Source organism: Branchiostoma floridae, chromosome 1 (assembly GCF_000003815.2).
Source record: "Branchiostoma floridae strain S238N-H82 chromosome 1, Bfl_VNyyK, whole genome shotgun sequence".
In the NCBI taxonomy this organism is placed as follows: Eukaryota; Metazoa; Chordata; class Leptocardii; order Amphioxiformes; family Branchiostomatidae; genus Branchiostoma; species Branchiostoma floridae.
Genome location: NC_049979.1, coordinates 14,763,126 through 14,787,935, shown reverse-complemented (window position 1 = coordinate 14,787,935; position 24,810 = coordinate 14,763,126). Strand labels below are relative to the sequence as shown.

Here is a 24,810-nt window from a genome sequence, read left to right as displayed (position 1 = left end):
ATAGGCACATGTGCATTTGTATCATATTCGCATAAGTCAAGAGTTCTGGACCTCCCCTATTTCCTGTGCCCAGGCCACCCGGATTTGGGGGCAGGAAGTGCCAAGAAGAACATTTGTTACATGAACCCATCACCTGCTCCTGTCCTACAGCATTTCATATGCAGCTAGCACTTTTGGTGTGATCTCTAAACAGATGTTTGGAGGAAAGATAGTAACATTTTCTAACTGCCTCATTCTTCATACAAGCAACCATCCTAATAAACACAGCTGATAGGCTGTCTAAGACAATCATATGGATTTAAGTTCTCAAAATCTGCTTGTTGATTACTTTTAGCGGACATAGCAAGGACAAGCAATGCCATGTGCAGTAGATACCATGCTGGGAGACCATGGGTGTTGAGGTGGGTTTTCATATATAATAAGAGTAGGCTAGTAACCTTCTGTATGGGAAGAAAAAAGCCTATAGCTAAAGCCATCAGGGTGGAAACGCTTTCATGTGTCTTTGAGCTGACTTAACCACTGATTACACTGGGCAGACGAATTACTGGTTCCAGACCTACATCAGCCAAAGCTCCCCACATGACTCGCATCCCTAAAATACATTTGACGAATCCTTCTGCCAGTGAAAAATCAGGTCAACCCAGAATATGACATATCCGAGTGCATGCCATAGTTAAGTTCTAGCAGCAGCACTAATCTGAGGATATGCACACAACCTATCCAGATTGGATCCTCAAGGAAAGGTCTAAACCCAATGTATAAGTCCTGTGAAACAATCTACTGATTGACCTACTATTATTAACTATATTACAGCAACGTCCTGAACACTTTGATTGGACACTGAACATTTTAATATATCCTTAAGGGCTTTTTTAAGGGCTCACAAAGTCATGACACATTCTGATACCACCATAAGTAGAGGGGCAAATACAGTACAGTATCTAAAATATACTGCCCAGTTAAGGTTTACATGCTAAAACTGGACTGATTACCTGGACACCAAAGCTTAGAAGAGACCAGAGGGCTGGCCTATCAGTATATTTTGTTGAGTTTGTTAACAAAATACTACTAAGGCCATACAAAAAATAGCACAGAATCCTCTGCAATGAAAGGTCAATACATTCAAACTACACCTTGGCTAACATCTCACCATTGATATAAGCAACCTTGCCTTTGCTGAAATTCTATTCATACCAGGCAAGTTTCCAACTATGTTCTACACACAGAGGACATGAGTATCATAGGGATCGCAGCAGAAGCTGCTTCCTCGTGATAGAGTTAGTCCTGATCCTATCATGGCTCTCATCCTCTTTTCACAGGCTGCGCTTTCTATTACCTCATGTCTTCAGCAAGGACATGACACTGTATATGTGGAAATGTGACTGACTTTTAAGTAATAACTTGCATTTCAGCTTAATGTTGAGGCTTAGCTCTCAGATGTCATCATCTTGGTTATCATCATGATGAAAGAAGTAACTTTGTTACCCTGGTTTCTGGTGGACTTATCAGCTATGCAGCTGTTCTAATAATCCACTCACTCCAAAAATCATACAAATCCATTCATGGCATTCTGCAACAACATGACGCAATAGCAGAAAATTCTACAGTAGTTTCAGGAACACAAGGCAGGGAGTCATTTTGCCCATAATCATGATGGAGCATCCCAGCCCAAAGGAGCTGTACAGCAACATCAATTATTCAGCAATGCCCATCCACTGATCAATATACTTTCTATTAGTTGCTGTTCGGTCTCGTCTCTGTGAAGTCAACCAATCTCTCTGTCTCAACGCTTTTCATAACTCATCATTAAATATATTCCAAGGTACAAATCATGTAAACTTGGTGCCACCCATGAATACAAATAGTGGTTTCCTGGCTTAACATTGGTTAGTAAACAGTATGTTACAACTAGGACTAAGGTAGCGCAACGTCGCACATTTCTATTCCTAGTTCTCAATCCCTTCATAAAGGAAATGGATTGAGATGAAAGATCCTACACTGCAAATCAAGTGAAAACAACTATGATTACATTCCTTCTTGAGTTGTAACGGCATCAATTGAAATCCCATTTGGTAGCTTGATAATAGAAATATTGCATGTAAAGTCAGTGATCTATTTTAATTCTGTTCATTTCCCAGGCTTGCAGACACGGCATGCATGGTTATATCATAATTCCTGCTTCCAATAATAAACTTATAGGAAAAATTACAGTCATGAACAGATAAAAACTTTATTTCCTTATCATTCTTTGGAAAAGCACCTTGCAATGGCAACAAGGATGTGTATGGTGCAGTATTGTACCAGTTCAATGTGGTATACAGTTGCTAGGACAACAGCAACACTATTGAGGTGAAATCTTCATTTCAATTTTGTTAAAAGCAACAAAAGTAACATTTTTAAGCTGGGGAAAATGATGGAGATCTAACTAAGACTGTGGGTGGTAGCAAAACTTGTTTCCTGACTCAGTCATGACATTTTTGCTTCCATTGTTTAAATGCATCCCACCCACACACTGCTTAGTAACAAGTCTACCTGTGCGCATCCAGAGATACCACCCATCACACTGTTTACACTCACCATGTCACCTTATACGGAACATTAACCTCTGACATGTCCTGGATTGAAAGGAGGCATCTTTTCTGGGTCAAGAATATCGGACACTCTTTTAGTTCCCAAATGTACCATCTGCAGTTAATACAGTACTGGGGAAGACTCATCCCACTTTATGGCATTTTCCACATGGTTCTATATAGCTTATGTATTCCATTTGTTTCTAGCTAAATACTGGTTTTGATTCTTTTACAAACTGTCTTCAAAACAGGGATTGATAAACAGATACTACAATTTTCAACAAATTACTGTTCAAGAAAATAAATCTAAATTAAGAGAGTCTTTTGACAGACTTATGCCAAAGTTATGGAACCAGATTTGGATTGGCTATGGAATCAGATTCATGTAGCATCTAAAATATCAAGCCAAGCTGCTTCAATATCCATGATAGTCAGTACAGCTGTAGAATAGTGCAGCATTTAGATGTTCAAGGTTGAAGTGAGGTGTCCCCAGGGAACATGTCACAACCTGTCTCTTCCAACATGTCATTGTCTCCAGTGACCTTTAAGACAGTGGGTAACAACAAGTGTTGCTTGTGATAAGCACAAGACGTGCAAACCCAAGACCGAACAACTGGAGATGTGCGCAATGTTGCTTCCTTCCTACTGACTAACTACAAAGTGTAACATTTGCATGGCCTTGCTAGCACAGTCCCTTGGGAGACAAAAGGCAGAAGAAGTTCACCAAGCATTTGTTCAGTGGTGCAGACAGCCTGGTTTTGTTATGTTGCCTGTGCCTTGAAGCAAGCTCTGGTCATGAGTGAAAACACAGCTTCTGTTGACTTTGGGGGCAAAGCAAGCAAGATAAGCATGGATTTGGAAAATGAATATTTCAACTGCTTTCACAATCACTTTGTTGAACACCAGAATATATGTATGAAGTCTTTATAATAAGGTGAAGGGGTCTCCATACAAGAATGTCAATTTTCCAAATAAACCACATAGTCTTTCCCACAAGGTCTGAAAGGCCAACAGCAAAGACCTGGACATTTTCTATTCTATTCAGTAGAGCCTCAAGCCTCAAATCTGCACCCAGACAAGAACACTGCCTTCCTATGGAGGATCACGCACCATCACTTGTCTGCAGCCCACACTGCCTGGAGACCATCACATCTGTACACATGCCAGCAGTACAACTTGTTGTGCCAGCTGAATATCTATCAGCACTCCCAGTAATTGAGAAGTGCACATGACATTCAAGCCTCACTCATTTACCCATACCTTGTTACTTTCTCTGGAAGTCATGCACTTTGTACAGACATTTCCTGACACAGCTGTCATGACTATGGCAAACAAAATTCAACTATTTGTAAACAAATTTATAGTTTCCAACTCGGAGGAAAACTTGGACTGCTTACAGATCAGGCTACGGCCGCGTGGCGCGTTGGTACACCCGATCCCTCGATCTCGGAAGTTAAGCAACGCGCGGTCCGGACAGTACTTGGATGGGAGTCCCCCAACCAAGAACGTCCGGATTGCTGTAGCCTCAAGAAGCTTTCCACGAAATCGTCTTCCGGGAGGGACGTAAAACGGGGGTCCCGTGCTCGAGGAGGTGCCTCGACCACGTTTAACAGCCTCATTACCCACACTTTGGGTACCTACTGGCTGCAAAATACACCCGATATTATTATATCTACAGCACCAAAGAAAATCTGACCAATCTGCCCAAAGAGGTAGGAAGTGTGTATTTCCATCACTGAAACCAAATGTGATGAATTTCACAGACTGACCATGTAATAGATAGAAGATGGGCATGGCTTGATTATGTGAAAATAGGGGTTGCCCCACCCACAAGGGGAAGCCTTGGGTGTTAAAGGAACCCCCGCATAACCCATGCATAACCCATGTACATTCTGTAGTTCTGACCACTCAAAGCACAGAGCAACTGTGACCAGCATACAAATGTCCCCCCATCGTCACAGCTCCTTTTATGGTAAACCTAACCTGGTATCACATCTGTGATAAACCAATCAGACATTTGACTCCCACTTGACACAGAAAGACTTCAATATATGGTGTCAGAAATCCAGTAAGCAACCTGGTGCCTAGAGCACAATAGAACACATCATTCCTTCCTGACAACTGAATATTGAAAATGGACGTGGAGATACACATGTAACCAACATCAGATGCAGAATGTATTAGAATTTTTTTCTCATATTCTTAATGGTGTAGATGATTCTATACATTTTTGTTACCTTACTTTGTAAAGTAACAAGGAAACTCCAGATGTAACACATACATATAACACACCTCCAGCCATTGCAGACTCCCTGCCAAAGGTCAACCTGGTGGCCACAGGTCATATCGTAGGGTCATGCTGTTGATTGACCAAGCCAAGGTTAACATATCATTCCCATCTTTTTCATATACTTATTTTGTCCCAAAATCCAAAACATTTTAAGATCTTCTTCTGTTCATTCATAGCTGGATCAGTTCTTCCTGTCTTCCCCTGAAGAAAGCCTTGTCTGTCAATTTTGTCTGATAAGTTGTGATAGATGTAATCACCATTATTCCTCACAACACCAAGTTGTAAAATAGTAAAATCAGCCGAATGCAAATTTTTCTGCTTCATCTATGAAAGTACAATGTACCTCATCAGTCCTTGTTTCGTATTAAGACTCACATATATAATATTGCTTAAGATATTACTTGTGTACTATATAAGTTACAGTGTTCTTCAAGCTGTAAGTCAAGGACATTTTTCTGCAATGTGCTGGTTACAGGTATTTTTGTACAATTTATGAGGATAAATGTATTTCATGGCTCTTCTCATTGGCTGGGTTCTCTTGATGGATGTGTTGTCATCTTGTGTTAGTGTTGTCATCTAGTGTTACAGAAATCATATTCAATACTCTTACAATACATATATATTCTGGCTAAATTCATATGCCACAATCACTAGTTTAAAATACTACTATTACTAGTATGCTGAAAGTTGTTAGTATATTTAACATAATGAACCACATGTCACTACTGGTTTGATAAGGTATGAGCAAAACCTTCAAGTTTAGTACTGAACATTTCCTTCACATTCATCACAGCATCAATGATGCAGCTTATGTCATCTAATGCTAAGAAACACTCGAATGGCCTAATAACCTTCTATAATTCAAATGTGTGCCATAATAGCACTTTTAACTCATAAATATTGCATCCGTAACACGCTTCTAAAAATCCTGATTATGCAAATTTGTATGATCTGCCGGATTCTAAAAATATGTATCAAGTTACATTTATAACATCGAAAGGGACAAGATTTTTGCTTTTTGGGGCACAATGAAAATTTAAGAATTATGACTTAACATAAGTTAAGTGCATTGCTGGCTGTAAATTCTTAGTAACTCCAAGAAACAAGGAATTCTATTGCTATTGCCAGACAGATGTACCCAGAGGAAATGCAAAAAGACAATTTCGCTCCACTCCCCAGAAAGGTGACTGAAAAGTGAAATATGTGCTGTAAGCCATGTACAGTGCAAAATGACTTACTGCACCATAAGTAATATTGTTACACCTCTGGTGGTTAAAGGCAATCTTCTAGGCCTGATTAGAACTACAGGCGCTGACGAAGAGTCAATCACTGCTGGTATAACAAATGCTCATGCTGGCACAAGGTTATTAGCAAAAGCCCTAGAAGAAATGTACAGGAGATATGAAGAAACATCATCAAGGGCCCGAAATTCATTTTTGGGATTAGGTGCACTGGTGCACCCAGCTTAAAAAATTGGGTGCACCAAAAATTTTTGGGTGCACCACTTAAATTTAAGTGATAACCAAATAATAAAATTTAGTTACAAGCTATCAAATTCTTAAACAAGTACCATGACAGACATCTTTATTATCTTTCTAACACTTACAAAATGTGGATGTCAAGAATATGATGTATACTTGTATAATTTTATATCTTTACATACATAAACGTAAGAAAATATTTGGGTGCACCCTGTGCGCCCACAGAAAATAATTGGGTGCACAGTTCCAATTTTGGGAGCACCTGGGTGCACATGCACCCAGAATTTCGAGCCGTCATCCCAGCAGCGAGGGTGAAAAGGAAGAATATAAATCATGAGTTTAGATGTTTAAAGTACGTCTGAAACTGTAATGACCGAAAAATCAAGACTAAAATGATGCTATGACTTATGTGTTTGCTTCTGTTTTATTGTGAAATTATAAATGCTTTCTTTCATGGCATCTTGGCATGCCAGCCCACAGTGCTGAGAGCACAAAGCCAAGTCTCAGAAGTCTACTGCCTCATCACCAGGCCAACAATATAGTTACTGGGGAACTCTGATAAGGAATGGTCAATGTGCAATTCAACTTTACGATGCAAAACCTGTACATTAGTGTGTAAGTCACAAACGCCATTAATATGCACGGACTACTTCTATTCATTCTGCTATGACGTCTACGAGCACATAATCTCCCCTTGAGGAATGGGGTTTTAAGCCTACGCTGACCCAACATCCATCAGTACAGCACAGAAGTAACTCTGCCTCCCTTTCTAGACCCAGTAGTTTTTGCTGATGAAGTAGGCCCTTGAGGCCATACAGTGCATACTGTGGACTTTTTATCAGGATGCTCCTATATCTGACCTGACCACCTGTGCAAAGAGATAGCAGAGATGGCTTCTTCGGAAAGTAAGAAGTACCCCATTGTGTCAGGACAGGTTTGATGCTGTTTACCAAAAGATAATTCATTAAACATCTGTGTATTTAGACAACCTAGACAAATATCCATGGTTACTCGTTATCACATAAGGTTAATGAACATGTGATAAGAACATCAGCTACATATAAAAATATCATCACATGACACATTACTTCTTGTCATTTCCAGTTACAATTGCGTCCATGAATCAGGGAGTTGAATACTTATGAATATTTAATGTATCCTAGACTAACCCACAGCTTTATCTAGAAGTGTACACAAACATCTTACACTGAATGTCAAATCCTGATAATGCAGTTTATGATAGGTATCTCACGAATCTTTTGACTACCAAAATATGTTTAAAAGTTACATGACAAAACTTCAGACCAGAGGACAGCTAATATTCTACCTGTCTGCAACCTTAAGACATTTCCTTCTGCATAAGCATTTAAAAAAATGAAGATTTAAGGCCTGAGCCCAGAAGATGGCTTTCATGTCAGCTGGCCCGACGCAGACCGTATTTGTCAGCGTATAAGGCAGCACTAGCTCAATTCTTTGAACCACATCCTCTGTAAACCTTAAATTTGCTGGGAGTGTGCTTATTTTGGGATGACATACATAAGACGTATTACTATTACTATCATTTTTCATGAGTTCATGACAGTGTTCTTGTCATGTGACTGATACACAATGTGCTGGCTTCAACATTTGTCATAGAACGAAAGGCTTCATCACAGATTGTGTCTTCTGATCAACAGGAGCAATATGTCTTGTAGGGGGGAGACCAGTTCACAGACAAGATCAGATCCGTAAAATGATGTCTGAATGGCCTAACGATAGTGAAGGTTTATTACCAGACCTGCACCATCTGTCTGATAGCTTTAGGACCATTTCCAGGTAGTCTGATGACCTTTTCAAGTCCATATCATTACCAAATCCTGCATGAAAAGACTAGCATAATGGGGGAAACCACAAAGGACTGTGAAGGGGCAGAGAGGTATCAAACTTTTTCTGATGGGGATAACTTTGCACATTATTTTTTTCATACAATTTTTACCAATGTTAAAAGGGCTATATCTAGTTGTAACAGAAATTGTTTCTTTGGGTCAGTTTATAACTAAAATTACAACCAGATGTTGTTTTCACTCCATTTACTGTTATATTTGGGGACGGTATTAACCTTTGCCAAAGTCTGCAAAATTGAAAGCTGTCTGTATTTTTTCTGCATTCCATAAAAAGATGTGTGCGCATATTGGAGGTTATTGTTTCAAGCTCTGGCAAGGTATGGAGATAGATAGTTTAAACAATACAATGCCAATGCTTCCCGCAAAAAGGTACACTGTAGATCAATACTTCATTTCCCAGCCGTCATTTGTGTCTTATTCCCATAACATCAAATTGTAATGAGGAAGACAAAATAATCCTGTTCAAACAATGTGTGCATCCAATGTTAACATGTGGTCATTGATCTGCATTATTTGCTCTTCGACCAGCCTATTCAACAAAGGTAGGCTTCTGCTTGGCAGTCCCTCAATCCAAATACTCTCCGATATAATTAAAATGCCATGAGAAGGCAAATAAGATTTTAGGAACAAGTCATTTTCAAGACATCCTACAAATAGTACTATAACTCAACATACAAGTTGCCAAATATTTTCTTTGGGGAGTTGCAACATTGTGATAAACAAGAATCCACAGTTACATTAGGATAACAGGAATGGCTTTAATAATTTCTTATATTACCCCGTAACTTATGAAGTAGGACAGCATATGTCTCTTTTCTTCCGATGGATTATAAAACCATTCTTATTTCCCTCCTTTGAGACACCTATACTTTGTTTACTGCCACAACAATCATTCTGGGGGAAATGGCCGACTCCATTCCTGTTTGATTTATAACTACCTGTATTGAAACAATACATCACGTGGCCCAAGAATACAAGAGTAATAGAAAATTTATAAGGTTCTTCAATCTCAGCTCTTGTGTATGTAAATACATGCAAATGCACACACTTGTTTGGGGACAGGGCTCTGTTTGTGTGAAAAACTTGAGTTGCACATGAAAAACTTGCACATGAAAAAAATTCTGTGTGATAATATGCAAATTAGCACACAAACTTTTTTGTAGTTATAAGCTTAAAAGCTAAAATAGGATAGCACGAAAAAGGAATGTTGTTCCTGGATTTCAAAGACATGTGGTTAAATTTTGTTTTTGGAAAAAAAAAAGATCTACCACTGGGTGAGGGTTGTGCCACCTTAATAAAGGTGTCCAATCTCAAAGTGCAGACTTGTTTTTCAAGTAACTAATACTGAATTTTGAACATCATAATTAGGCAAATGAACTATATCACACATGCCTACCTAGTTCAAAGTCTAACTTAAACCTTGTGATAAATATGCAACCAAATCTGGTGCAAGTATCTGGTGCAAAAAAAGACTGAGTCAACACTTGAGTTGGGTCTAGATCTAGTAGATGTGGAGATTGGGACTGTATTAAACTAGTGAACAACCTCCTCATTTCAAAACCCATGCAAGATATGAAACATAAGACCTCAAGCCTATACCAACCACAGCAGCAAGTCAAGATATGGATAGAGTAGACCACAGTTACAACCTCCTCAGCAACGTGAGTCAAGGTTGGATATTTAACACCAGGACTGGTGACCTCATCGCTTTGCCTTGTCCTGGCCGTCTTTGTTGTACCTCACACTGGTTCGGAGGTTTAACGGCAGAATACCGAACCCATGGGAGGCTGACAGGACAGGCCAATGGCTGGACATGACGCTAAGTCTGCCCACCATGGTGCAGTTCCAGTCCTAGCACCACCTGCTTGAGTGGCATACATGCCAGGCATTGGTAAAAGATCACGTGCTAGAGACAGAGGGTAATGATGGCCTAGTATTCAAAATAAAGTTGCAGTCTTCTATTTTTTTTCTAAGATTTTGTTCAAAGATTTATCAATATGGGTTGTCCTCTGAATTTTACACCAGGTTTTCAATAGTCCGGGCAACACTTTTGATTCTAAAGTTTAAAAACTTTCTGATTTCTGAAATGGTTCCCTAGAACAGACAATGACCAGTATAACAAATGTTGCCTCCTAAATGACCTGATAGCAGACACATATCAAAATGACTTCATTGAAGAGACAGTATTCTACATTCAGCTTTCTTTCCATAGAAGACTTTGCTAGGGACTAATTTCTTGGGAGTTTAAAATCATCAATGTCAAGGGATAGGTGAGGTGAGGTGAATGTTCATACAGTAAAACATAGTTTCGAAATGTTGTATTCCAAACTGGACAAGATGGAAAATGCACCAGGATGTCTAACACCATTTTGTGCTAATTGTACACAGAAGGCTGCATTTAATCATGCCAAAGTACAGATTGTAACTTGGTAACTATTTTTGTGGCATTGATGCTTTTATGTGAGTAAAAGACTACAGTTGGTTAGAGCTTGAAATTAATGCACAATGACTATCTCATATGAGTATAACCACAATGCTCTTTCAAACGTTCTTATCTTGTGAGATATACACCTGGTGGGCACATTCTGTTGCCAATATTTACCTAGTATTAACTGACCGAACACTATGGCTGTGGGCTACTGTGTTTACTGACCCCTATGAGTTCCTATTGTTATTATAGGACTATGTAAACTGCTTAGTGCATACCCTCTCCCAACCAGTCACTCTGGAGCCTGTACACATGTCCCTACATAATGTTCCCTTTTTACCCACTAATCAATACTTGTACCTGGTGTAAAATAAGTCATTACATCTGCAGAGGTACAAATTAGTGGGTAGTTGGGGCAGAGTGAGGAGGCTTCGGTCTGTGTTTTAGTAGCTCAAACTAAACCTAGATCAGGCACTGGACACTGCCGGGACCCCACTTCCTTATAAGGGAAATGCAGGGTATTGTTATAAGGTCTAGTCTGTGTCTGGGCTTCCTTCTTGTTTGTCTCATGATTACTCATTCTGCAGTTTTCCCCTCACCTACAGACTTCCGTTTGACTTGTTTCCAGTTTTATCTCTATACAGAATACATGTCAAATACAATATTCAAGAAGTCCGATATTATAATTTTTGACTGGTAACAAGGTGTAACCATGATGAGCTACACTGGACACCTCAGTCTTGTGGTGTAAGCACTAGTGACCCTGTTTGGCTACTCTGTGTCCAGACAAAAGGTGAAATGTAACAAGTGAACCATTGTTCCCCAAGGTAAACTGCTGACTGCTCAGTCCCTAACCCTGACAGGGGAGTCAAACTTGAGCTGCACAGACAAAAACAACAGCTGAATTTGACCTTGCAGGATGGACTGGTTACCATGGCTCATTACAAAAGGCTGTCGTTCTAGCTGCCAACATAACTCACAAACCCTCAGATGTTAGACTTCTAACAAGGAAGAACAAACAATATACACCTGAGTCAAATAAACGAGATCTGTGCTTGTTTAATGCAACTTATTTGGCTAATCAATCCTGTTAATAATTAAAACTTCAGCAACCTTTACTGATTGTCCTTCCTGTCTTTTACAGCTTCATAACTCCATTAATTTTGTACAGAATTAAGTCTATTTGCAGCATTTGTAATTCCAGTTACACTCTAATACACACAGCCACTCCCAACGATATACAGGGGACAAAAAGATTTCCTCTATACCATATAGCGCTGAGAAAGAAAATGGGCGTTCCTGACTGTAGTGAAACCACCAGCCCTGGTGTACTTGGTAATGCCGGACACAAAACACATAGCACCATCCAAATGTAGAAATAAACCATGAACATCACGAGGGCCGGTATTGATTTACTTTACTGAAGTAGACATGCATCACTCACCTTTTGCAAGCTGGAAGGATTCAACTGTGTCTTATCTATGATCTTGATTGCAACCTGCAAAGACAAATACAGGAGGTAGAGGTCAGTCTGGGAAATTCTCTCCTCACACCTTTGTACACTCAAACAAGAAGTTCAACATAACTAAGGAGTTAAACATCAACTGGCCTTTTTTTCTTGAACAAATGTCTTTCTGTACAGGAGCCTTGTTGTAAAGTTGTAAATATGAACTGCTTTACCTTTTGTGGAAAATGATTGTACCTCAATCTATAGTCAGGTTTCTTTTTTTTTTCAGGAATGGAGAAGCAGTACGGGGTCGATATGAGCAACACAGTTCATTGCTGTTCAGTACCAAAGGTCAGTAATGCCCAGTCTTGCAGATTAATTCAGCTCAGTCTCTATTCAATCACTTTTCTCTGCACCATATATACAAAACTGTGGCATGGAATTGCCAATGTCCACAGCCGAGTTATGGCATTTTGTTCCTAACAGCAATGACATCTTGTCTCTTGTTTAGTACCCACATAATGAGCCATGTGCCATAAACCTTTATCTATAAGCCATTTGAAATGATACCATGGTATTACATCATCAATGACACAAAGTTAGCAACAATTTTCACCCCTGCACATTTCTCCATCATGAGTCAGTGTGTGAGTGTAGGGGATGACCCACAGTATAATTAGCACCCAAACCACATTCAGTCAATCTCATTACTGCATTTGTTACATCTGATTGCCTTGAAGCTCATGCCCTCATCATCTCAACTTTGCTCTCCAAATATGTGCCTCTGGGGTCATGTTTCTGTCCTCTGGTCACTGACAAAATTTGGCCATGGCTACAAATGTCCAGTCCTGAGTGAGATTGTGGTTTAGTTGAAGGTGAATGAGTGGTGAGTCTTGTGTGACCCACTGCCAAGTACTTCACACATCACTTCACTACATCATTTCCCACTTCACCACTTCTCACAAAACCTTTCAAATGTATATCACCACAATGAGCACGAAGTCACTTCTGCTGTAAACTCCTCACGTATACTATATATGGTGATGCTATCACAACATTTTGTGGGGGAGGGAGATTTTTATATTTTTTATCTGGATGACTGAGGCCCTGGGGCAAAATCAACCCCAGTCCAAGCCGGCACGTTGTGAGACCTGAACTTCCGTTAGACACATCGCGGGAACGACACTCACCTCTTTCCCTGTGGGGACATGTCTGGCTAGCTTCACTTTGGCGAAGTTGCCCTTGCCTATGGTCTTGAGCAGCCTGTACTTGCCGATGTGAGGATGCTCTTCGTTCCGGCTTCTGTGGAGCTGCCTGGAGCTCTCCGGCGGGTCAGTCTCGCCCTGTAGGCAGCAAATAAACATGGCTGCTTCCTGCCACTCTGCCTCACACACATCATCCACTCACCAACCATGATACTGACGACAAGCTTAAAGCGTCATAATAAAGGATCAGAATGGAATGCGGCGAAACAAAGTTAGTAATAAGGTGGACTTACGTTTTCCTGTTCGTTTACAGTCGGCAGTGGTGCTCTTCCTCCAGACATCTTGGATTCAGCACAATTTCTATCGACTTCGTTTCACTCTGACAAAAATAGCAAAACAACGGGTGGAGGGGCGCTGGAAAGTTGGCCAATCACTACAGAATCCCCCACCCAAGATGCATATCTTCCCGCAGCTGAGTTTGTGCACTTTCGAGGAATTCCACGGCGAACTTTCCGAACCAATTGGCACGATAATCAAACGAGGCCGGTTGACAGCGTTTGCCTAGCACAACGGGCCACCACGGCGGGCGGACTTCCCTGGCCTCCTGTGCGGTTAACTGCACGGTATATTCAATCTAGATCTTTCGGATCCACCGCACATCCACGGCGCTAAAAGTCCTCATATGAGCGAAACAGATAGATCCTCTCCACTCTGCTTGTGCCTGATTTCCAACTGGAACCTCAGTTTCAGAGGATTTGTACATTAAACGAGACTTATCGAGACAACCCCAGCCCAAGATGGCCTCCTTGTTCTTGTTCATGCCAAGGGCGAACGTGACGTGTGCAAACCGCACCGGTGCCCCATACTCTCCTCCGGAGAACGTTGTGTCGACTTCTGGTCAATAAATAAAATATCACAGTGAATAGGGAAGATTACTCGCTGAAAATACCAAAAAAAGCAAAAAATTCATAGATATATGGGGCTATTTGACAGTATTAATGTATCCAAATTTGCCATATTGCGTTTGGCTGCGTTCTGCACTCCTTTCCAATGACGCGTTCTGATTGGGTGTTTGGGTGAGGTGACGTCATGGGCATCAACCGAACCTTTGAAGGGTCTGTATGTAGATAAGGACAACAATTTATAACTCTTAGCAAGTAACTGTAATCTGGACTTTGTCTCAAAGTTGCCCTGGAATCAACCACTACTGCGATAGCATTTTAATTCAATACTGTTGTGGACATGGAATATCACTCTTTGCGTACCTAACCATTGATAGCTGCAAGTAAAACACCAGATGAATTATTATAATTATAATGATATTCCAAGGAGGTTATATATCCAAGGAGACAAAAGCTCCTTGATATATCATAACCTCCTTGGATATTCTAAGAAAATCCCAAGTTTTGGCATGCTTCATCATGCAACTGTAACAGTGGGGGTAGCACCAAACAACCAACGCCAATTGGCTGCCTGATCAGACTTTTGTAGTATACTGGATATTAAATGCTGCTGGGTTTGTGATCTGGCAGCCCAGATTCAGCTTGAGCTGTTTTTTTTGTTGACATGTTTTTTATTAGATGTGTTCGTTATGTTTTCTTCTCATAGCTGGAAGACATGTAACTGTAAGAGAACAGCACAAAATAGACAACCTGATAAAAACATGTTTAAAAAAAACAAGTCAAGGAGTATCCATCTAGTAATAATGGCAAGGACTGAAGAGATATTATGATAATTTCTACACTCCCTGATTTGTGACTTACAAAAGATACTATTGACAGTATTGTGAGGATATGGCTCACTCATGTTCAAATTGATCTTTAGCAGTCTTAATTCCCAGGTAACTAATGCAAGTCATGTGTAAGATGACAACATCAAGTGTGTGCTAACACTGATAGGTTAAGCACCTAAAAGCCCTTGTGATCAGAATGACCTTTGAGATCTGAAAAGTCAACAGCAAAATTCTGCATATTAATGTACAGATAAATGTTACCAAGTAAAAATACAAACATGTTCTGAGGAATAGGGTTGTCACAAAATGTGATGCAGTTTGTGTTACAGTTATTACTCCATCTCCCAGCTTGTTTATATATTCATTCACATAGGCCTACTGCCCACTCATCCTTGGCAACAGACTACAGTACTTCATAATCTCCAAGCAGATCCTACGGTGCCATAAGATAGTAGCAAAGCTGGCCAAGGAGTGTAGCCGGCTAAGGGAGTCGGGAAGTTTGATACTATACATTACGCACCGTGGATCTGGTTGGAGATTAAGTACTTCATACAATATCCCTTTCAAACCTAGTGTTCCCTGGAAACCCCCATGTACACCCCTTATGCCTGGGCACCAATGTTGGATGGAGTGGGGTGATGGATACATTCAACACTTTCTTCATCCCAGCCATCATGTCAGCAGTCATCTCATCACTAAACCTTTACCTTATTAGACAACCCCAAAGGGCTGATAACACAATTGTTAGACAATTGCAATAAGAAGTGAATGTTTTTGGCTTGATGCCTTGGCAATGCAGCCAGGTGTGTTTTGTCAGCTGATGGATATATGGCCCATTACTAAACAATGGCAAAACAATATAGGATTAACATAGGAATACTCGTTATGTGTACTCAGGTAAAAAAAAAAAGCTTTCAATGGTGATGTCCAGATGTATGAAAATGTTCATATGCTAATTGTAATTCCATTAGTATGTGTAGTTTTACATCCCAGTTAGATTAGAGAAGCCAATCAAGTTAATCAATGACAGTATACATAGAATTCCATCTCAGCATCCAAATGTTTCCTTTTATATTCATCATACCAAGTGTGAAGGAATATCAAAAACTTTGGGTGTTTTCTATTGTTTATACTGTCTTACAGGACTACCATCAGGTCCCATCCCTCTGTCTCGTGATCAAAATTTGCAACCATTGGACAAGCATTTCACCCCGTTTGTCCAAAAATCTGAATTTCAGTACATAAGAAAAAAAAAAAAATGGGCTCCCAAACAATGAGTGGGGTTGGAAAAATTGTTAAGTTGGAGACAGCCCAGCTGTCTTACCAAAGTCTTCACATTTTCATGTCACAAAATATAGGCCAGTGGTTCTGCTTGCCTATCATGTTGAGTTATGGGTGAACAGTTCTGTAGGTCAGCATTAGGGCAGACCCTCATTGGGTAGCCACACCATGTCACATAATGATTACAGTGCAGGTGGTAATCTGTTCCCATGAGGAATCGGCTCTATCTGTCTTAAAATTTACCAGTAACTAAGCTATTATAGTCTTGGGCTAGCTTTTACACTCCTGGACAAAGAAGGACATTACAAATGTTTTTCAGTTACAGTTCAGCATGTTGTCAAATTTTTCACCAAAATGTACGATACAAATCATCTGAACAATAACAATAAATCTTAAAAACTCTGTGATCTGTCCATATTCAGCCATGTCAGCATCTTAACCATGTCCCTCCTCTCTAACATCAGGTCCAATTCTGGCCAGGAATGACTGTAACCAAGCATCAATTAAGTTAAATCAAATGTAACAGAAAATGTAATACTTAGTACTTATACAATCATGACCTTGTGCAAAGGTTTGTCCACTCTAGCATCATTTGAAATGTACCATGAGCATTGTGTGGCTGTTACAGATCAACTTACAGATAGCTCAGCAAACATTGGCACCTTTTAATTCTTGAATACAGAAGATGTTATTAGTCCAAGATTAATGCATACTGATGGTGATGACAGGTGAAGTTGTGAACAATTTAATTCAACTTAAGGTCACCTACCTCTATAGGCTATAGCAGAAGTAGATAGACCATATCAAATGATCATGTTTTAACCAATACATGAAATGTTAACTTTATATTCAATAACAACTTAAGACATAACAGCAAGTCTGAAACTTAATTAGACCTCCCAAGTTCCAAATTTGTCTCGAAATACAGGGTGACTGTCTTAACTATCCATCTTAAAAGATTGTTCATTCACAAAAGTGCACAACAGCAAGTCTATGGATAAAGATGAAACCGTAAGACATCTTCCTTCACAACCAGATTTAATGCCATCATTATATCATATACATTTATACTGTTTACTACTACTTCATTTCAGTAAAATGATAAAACAACAAACACCATCCAATATGTTTTGATGTAAGACTGTTTTTCTTTGTGTACTCAAGCCTTAGCTTGGTATACTGAATTTCCACAGGTTATCCATGTAGGGTTTGTGCAACATGTTGGACAATGTGCCGGTATTGTTATGAGATTATTTTCCTAAGAAATGGGTGAAAAGGAGTGTTCCACCAAAGACAGATGTTTTTGAAATTAAACCTAAACTGCTGGTCCCAATGGTAAACAGTGGATGGCTGACAACAGCTAATCAAAAGAGCCCCCTATCTCTTTCAGAGAGCACTGCATGCACTAAAAAATGAACTAAGGCTCACTGGAGGGAGAAAACATTGCAGCAATATACTTTGCCCATGTAAATGTACCAAAACACATGTTTACAATGAATGATTCCAAGTCATTCAAAAGTTTGGATCAAGCATTCTTGTTGACAAAGTTTATCAATTTATCACACATCTTGTCACAATATGCATCACATCACATACACTATTTTATACAAACATACATCTAGTGTTATCTAGCAACATGTCCCTGAAAATCATTTTCTTGTAACTTCTACATTCCTACAAGATTGGTCCTGCTACATAGAACATATACAAAAGTAGAGAGCTGCTAATGGTATGCTTATATCTACATGTATAGCACAGTCTACTGTCAAGCTATGGTTATGACTTGACTGGACTTGACTTAATTCAGATCCACAATTAGCTTGACAAGCTGAGGCTAATACATATATCAACAGATTGTCCCATAAATTATCAATCAGCCAAACTCAATACATTTTGTATTTGCCTTTTTTGAAGTTATAAGACAAACAACCTTAGATCATTAATAAATCTATACAATAGATTTGACATAATTAAATCAATCAAACTGTGTAATAATGTCAGCACCACCACAAATACATGTAACCCTGGTCACTTAAGATTTGGCAACTTATCTATATCTTGGATACAGGGCTGTATACCTTCCTACTCATGTGCCATAATATAAAGAAAAGCATCCTTCTTTCAAAGGACATATAACACAAAATGTTAACTGGTAACTAGTTGCAAAGTAAAGCTTTGCACATGGTGCCCTTGACACATGCCAGAAAAGGACTTCCCAAATTTAAAGTGACCGGTGTTGATTAAAATACATTCACTGTGACAACTTAACACTACAGTCTCTTTTTTATAAGTTTCTCTAACTTCCTGATCCTGCTGGAGTCCTGTTCTGGAGAGGGTGTCATGTTGGACGCCTGTGCTTCACCTGACGGCGGGGCCGGCAGTCTGGTGCGAAACAGTTCCAACATCGTGCTCTGCTCGCTTCTCTTAAGACCCTTCATATCCAAGACTTTCTGGAAGTTTCCAGTGTCAGAGTCGGCCAGGAGTTTGATGTAATTGTCCACGAACCCTGCAGGTGGGTCGTGAGGGGACATCACCACCTTCAGGATCATCTCAGCCTTGGTCATGCCCTTCACCACGATCTTTGTGTAGCTTGTTGGAGGTTTGCGGTTGACCTGAGATCCGATGGAAGGGAGGTCGAGCAGCACGGTCTTGAGGGAGTGGGTATCCAGTAAGAGCTGCTCTGCCCCAACTGTGCTGATGGGCTTACACTTGTACAAGTAGGTGACGAACTTGGGGACAAAGGAGTTTGCAAACTTGGTGCAGAATTGGGTGAAGTACTTACGGGTGGAGGCCAGGTTGTCTCGGATGAGTGGCACAGCTGTTTTAATGTGCATGGTGATGGCAGTGACGTAGTTACTGGAGTCACCCACTGTTTCCACAGCCTGTAATGCAAAGTGGTTGGAACTGTACATCCTGGTAAAATCATAGTAATCTTCAACAACATTCTATGCTTGATGCCACCTTAGATCAATTTCAGAGACATTTAGTCTATTCTCCTTCTGAGGGAACACATACTGTTTCATCTGTGATTCCTGTCAGGAGTGTTTCTTTTGCTTGTAACCAACTAAAACCTCAAATGAACAAAAGTGTTTGTAGTTTGAAGACACCAATATTGGGACCTTGCTACAAAATCTCACCATTACCTGTAGTTAACCGTTTGGAGTAATTTCAATGAAGGACATGAAATCACCTGACATAAGGAAGTGTTTAACTATGCAGGTCATGCTAGTGAAAAGTCAGAGACATTTACTAATAAAAGCAAATGTCAGTAAGACTGTACCTACCAGTTGACATGAACCTTGGTGGCAAGGAACAATCAAAAGATCACTTTGAAATACTGACATTACTGACATGGAGTCAGTCCTACCTGCCAGTTGACCCTTGCCATGGTAGCGAGGGATGGTTCACAGGCCCCCTCCAGGTCCTGTACCAGCAGCTGGATACAGTTGGAGATGACGGTGTGGAACAGGTCCATCTCTTGAGACAGGTCAATCTGCTCACTCAGGGATGGTTCAACCTGGGACGCGGAGGAGAGGAAACAACTGGCTTGACTCACAATCAGGGATGTGTAAACATATATATTATGATGACAGGCAGTGGTAGTGCCCTGGCTTGTCCATATCTTGTTATGCCAAAAGTTTTTACAATGACAATGTTTTTCCGCCCTTCATATCAGTACAAGAAAAACATAAAATAACAGCATAATAGTCACTTTAATGAAGGTCAGACATGGTCAAAATTAAAAGTCACTGTTTGTTCCTTCAATTAGTTATTCATTCATTCATTCATTCAATCATTCAAATTCCTTCGTTTATTCATGTGCCTAAGCCTTTATTTATTCAGTCACTCATTCTTTATTTGAATCACCATTGAGATTGCAACTTCTGTCTTACCTTTTCCTTGAGCTTGTCCTCAAGCTGCTGAGATGTGTCAAGACAATACTCAGCCGTGCACAAGATGCTGCAGACAAGACGCTGCTCCTCAGGGCTGAACTTACTCAGCTCCTGGTTCCCCTCCTTCAGCAGGCTGGAGATGGTCAGCCCTCCCCCACTGGTGGTTACCTGCACCAACACACAACATGTCACAGGTCCACAGGAGTAAGGGTGTCTGAAGGAAGGTCACTGGGAAGTATGGGATAATTTACCAACTATGGCAGAAATGCAGCTAACATTACCATAGCCATAGTGTGTCACTATAACTGTACACCATATTCCAATATTCCACACCCATGATGTAATGTTACAGTACCTTGCAGACATGCACATACAGCAAGAATAACAACTACATCTCTGGCTTGTTGACATTAAACTTTTATCCATCAGGTGACTTGATATTGCAGCATCAGAAATCCTTTCAAGTATGCACAGTTTTGATTTGCAGATGTTTAAAAGATGCTTTGCATTTGTATAAGTTCACATACTGACAATCATGTAAATCACCTGAGTGATAAATGATTAATAATGACAATCCTGCTAATTACAAAGCCAAACCTACTTAAGCATGCAATCCATAGCCTCAGGAATGTCACCATGGGAAAAGTATAGGTTCTTTAAGGCTTATAGCTAGGCATACTTCTGGTGTTGTACAGTACTTAATGCCACCTACTCGCATGATCATGAACAACACAACCGTAATATCTAGACCCATTATCTTAACTACTGTTCTACCAGTGTGACTAACACTTTGAGACAGCATCCTGTAGAATTGCATGTCCTTTGGCATTGACTCATGTGCCGTGGATCCTTTGCTCACCTTCAACACAAAAAGAAATGGCTATCGTTGCCATGCAACATGCAGACAACAGCAAAATGGCAAAACACAATATAAACATAAAAGTTCAACAGTGACTAAGGTTTAAACTTTTAACAACAAGATGACTAAATTATTCCAAAACAAAGTTTTGACCTGTAGGCAAAACGCTTTGGTCATACATCTTTTTTTTGGACAGTTTTTTGCATTTTGAGTCAAAGTTAAACCATTATCATGTTGGAGGAATAATAAGAATCACAATATATTGACTATCAAACATGGAGCATCTCACATTCATGCATGCAAAACATCATGTGTACACAAAGCAAGTTTAAAGAAAAAATTAAGTTTCCTTATATATTCTTAATATACTCTTAGTGTGATGCAACAAAATAATATAAAGATTGTGCAGTCCAAAAATTTCTTGTCAGGTTGGGATATGAGATCCAAGCATACTTACTGGGTATTTTACAGAACATGAAAGTTCCAAACTCCCTTACTCACTTTATATTCAGGTTGATACCAGTTGGGAATCAGCAGTTCTTATTATTGGGCCTGTTTTTTTAATCATGCTAAATTGTTTCATTTGAAGATATACAAACTTGAACAGCTTGTGAAATTTATATGAAATCAGTATACAAGTATTAACAAACCTTGTGCTCCTATAGTCTCAACACCATCTTTTTCAGCTCATGAAACTCCCTAGTTAACTATTGGTTGACTACAATGGAAGAAGCAAGCTGAGCAAATCTACTACCCAGGCTAGCACTTCAGGCCTTACCTTTGGCAAATTGCCAATCAGCAACCTGCTGGCATAGTCTCTCAGGTACTTGCGGAACACCCCTGCGAGGTCCACCATGGGTGCCCCCGCACTCAGCTGTGAGCACTGCACCATGCACTTCTTGTAGAACACAAACAGGTCTGCACAACTTGGCAGGACTGCACCTCCATCCTCACCTTCTACGTGGGGAACACCGTGTTCCTTGAAGTCCTGAACAAACCGCTCGATCAATTCTGCTAGGTTTTTGTCCTGAGACAGGATATAGACGTGCAGGTGTGGCTCAAAACATTGGGAGATGATGCCAATGAATGGAGACTGCTTTGGCTTGGCTGGTGCAGCTTGTGAATTTTCATCTTCCACTTCAAATGGGTTTGTTGACTCCAGTTGCTGTGGCTCCACAAACGGGTTGGTTAAATTCTGGCCTTGCCCCTCCTCCTCAAACGTGATGCCAGTGAATCTCTTCACCAGCAGCTGTTCGAAGTTGGTGGTTCTCTGGATGGCAAAAAGGAGCAGTTTTACCTCAATCTCCGCCTTCCTGTTGGTCATGATGCGAGACAGCTCCTTTCTGGTGATGTGGCAGAACTCCACAGTAATCCTCTCGCTCACTGCCCACTCAGCAGGGAACATGTTCCCAAACTTCTCCTCGAACTCAACCAGCGCTCGTTTGAGCCAGGCATAGCGACGGTCGATCTTGTCAAGCCAGGCGACGTCTTGCCCCTCGTGGAACAGCGCTGCATACTCCTGCAGCTGCAGCTTCACAAACCACTTCATCAGGTCACGCTTGACCTTGGGGTCAAGGACATTCACTACCAGACATGCCTCAGCCAGCTGCGCTGTGTTGCTGGGTCCCAGACCTTTTCCACCATGGGCCGAGAATGCCTCCTCAAAATCTGCCAATATCTGTTGACCAACTTCTGTCTGGATCTGTTTCACCTAGAAGTGAAAGAGAAATTAGTCTTGAATCTTTTCAAGAAAGGACCTGTAATTAAAAAACACTGATGGACTTATCATTACAGTTTTGTCCGTATATGGTCTGCAAATAAAACCTACCAAATATGTGACATGTTTGAGCAAGATTGATCAAATTTCCAGGCAGCTCTCTTTTAATCTGTAAACTTGTTAGGCATGTTAGTTCTATGGAGCAATTCATGCGGGCAAAGATCTGCACTCGGGCGATTTTTCTGGTTTTATTGTTTATTTGACATCTACACCAACAAACCTGATCTGCGAGCTGGCTGATCTGTGGGATGCTCATGTACTTGTGGAAGTGTTCCATGACGTTTACCACTCCCTGCAGCAGGTTGGCAACCTCTCCATACTGCCGGCGGCGAATGAGGGAGTGCAGAGAGTCGACGCCCCCTACCAGCATGTGCAGGTGGTTCAGGGTGGTGATGGAGGAGGTAAGATGGCGCTTAGCGTGGTCCAGCTGTTTGATATCACGGGTGATCTCCTTCACCATCTCCTCTGACTTCTCAGCCTGGGGCAATACCAGAAAAATCAGGTGCTATGGCCTATACAAACACAACTGCAAAGACTTATTGAGAAGCAGGATTGTTAATCACTATACTATTGCATATTCTCTAAATATTTGTAGTGGTGTTATATATGTGGTTTAGGCAGTGCCTTCTCTACCGTAAAATAAAGTCTTTAAACAAATTTGCAGGACTAAGCAGCTACTAGTATGAAGTTAAGGTGCTGACCTTGTCCTTGATGTCCTTGATCCTCTCAAACAGCTGTTGTATGGCCTTCTGTGCCTCCTCCAGGGCCGCCTGCCCATCCTGACTCACGTTCGTCTGACCTCGCACAACCCCGCGGATGTCATCATCAAGACGACGGATCTTCAAGCGGATTCTGTTCACAACCTACAGAAATTGATTGGGGTTTGCAAAAAGCATTAGTCCTTCCACAGCAATTCTCCCTTGTTCACCATGTATGCAAAGAATAGCCAATAGCAACACTAAAATTCAGGGACGGTTCCAAGGAACGGATGACATATCTAGCCTTGGACACTCATCGAACCATATATTAAACGATATGCTCTTTTCATCACAATTTTTTCAGGTACTGATTTTACCATAATCTTGTTCTATTAACTAAGAACGTCATTTTGGATATTAGCTCTGTAGCTCAACAACTTACGTTGAATTGAACTGAATCCGTGACAGTTAAGGGTATATATTTTTCATAGTCATCAGCTTTTTCAGCACACCCCCAACTTCTCATATCTATAATTTAAACGTTACTCTACTCTAAAGTAAAAGTATGAGGCCGCCGGCCGCACCTCGTCGATATTGGCGAGAGATTGTTCCGTGGGAAACAGCGTGTTGATGTACTCCACCGGGTTGAAGTCAGGGCGATCCAGAGGGTCGTTGCTCGGCAGGACTTGATCTATGGCCTGTTGGACCTCTGGCGGAAAGACCAGGAGCGTCGCGAGTTGGTCATCAGCCACATCATCGTCTGTTGACCGCCGAAAAGAGGCACAAGACATCGTCACGGAAAAACTTGATAGTTCAGCCGCAATCTGTCCAATCAGGCAAAATAAGGTGTTGTACAAATCAGGACAAGATGGCCAAGGAAGTGCAGTTCATTAGACGAAATATTCATAGGAGAGGAAGGAGATTCATCGAGTTAAAGTTGACCGATTTTCCCAGGATTTCCTATGGGTTTCGCCATTGCAAGCAAGCCAAAATACGCACCATATGGGGGTTTCGAGGTGTCCGTTATATAGGGCGAGGCTCGACTGTTTCCGGGTCACACTGGCAGTAATACGGCAGTGGGCGATAGCATGATTTTAGCAACCTCAACCAGCGGTTTTCTGTTAGCCTGGTATCCAGCCGTAATATAGTTATATTACGGCTGGATACCAGGCTAGTTTCCTGTTGATATAGCCGTACGGTTACCCTCAAGTATGCTGTATACGTTCAGTCCATGAACAAAGAGAGCAAGGAGCGGTAACAACAGTT

General features: G+C 40.7%; 2 protein-coding genes across 17 annotated transcripts in view; both read right to left on the bottom strand.

Moving 5' to 3' along the window:
* Nucleotides 1–14,342, bottom strand: part of LOC118411561 (MAP/microtubule affinity-regulating kinase 3-like) — a 33,066-nt gene extending 18,724 nt beyond the window's left edge. For 3 of the 15 annotated variants that reach the window (XM_035813948.1, XM_035813971.1, XM_035813980.1), the window contains exons 1-3: nt 13,598–14,342; nt 13,290–13,442; nt 12,097–12,150 (exon numbers count right to left, since the gene is read on the bottom strand). In XM_035813948.1, the coding sequence (XP_035669841.1) occupies nt 12,097–12,150; nt 13,290–13,442; nt 13,598–13,645 (255 nt within the window). In that variant the 5' untranslated portion in view covers nt 13,646–14,342. The remainder of the gene's footprint in view (nt 1–12,096; nt 12,151–13,289; nt 13,443–13,597) is intronic. The other 12 variants (XM_035813921.1, XM_035813930.1, XM_035813999.1 and 9 more) reach the window with 9 other exon arrangements.
* Nucleotides 14,343–16,632: 2,290 nt separating this feature from the next.
* The window catches only part of LOC118411546 (vacuolar protein sorting-associated protein 53 homolog), a 9,722-nt gene continuing 1,544 nt past the window's right edge, over nt 16,633–24,810 (bottom strand). The window contains exons 2-9 of one of the 2 annotated variants that reach the window (XM_035813900.1): nt 24,129–24,305; nt 23,548–23,709; nt 23,067–23,324; nt 21,848–22,780; nt 20,998–21,069; nt 20,211–20,378; nt 19,685–19,834; nt 16,633–19,199 (exon numbers count right to left, since the gene is read on the bottom strand). In XM_035813900.1, the coding sequence (XP_035669793.1) occupies nt 18,588–19,199; nt 19,685–19,834; nt 20,211–20,378; nt 20,998–21,069; nt 21,848–22,780; nt 23,067–23,324; nt 23,548–23,709; nt 24,129–24,305 (2,532 nt within the window). In that variant the 3' untranslated portion in view covers nt 16,633–18,587. The remainder of the gene's footprint in view (nt 19,200–19,684; nt 19,835–20,210; nt 20,379–20,997; nt 21,070–21,847; nt 22,781–23,066; nt 23,325–23,547; nt 23,710–24,128; nt 24,306–24,810) is intronic. The other variant, XM_035813908.1, reaches the window with a different exon arrangement.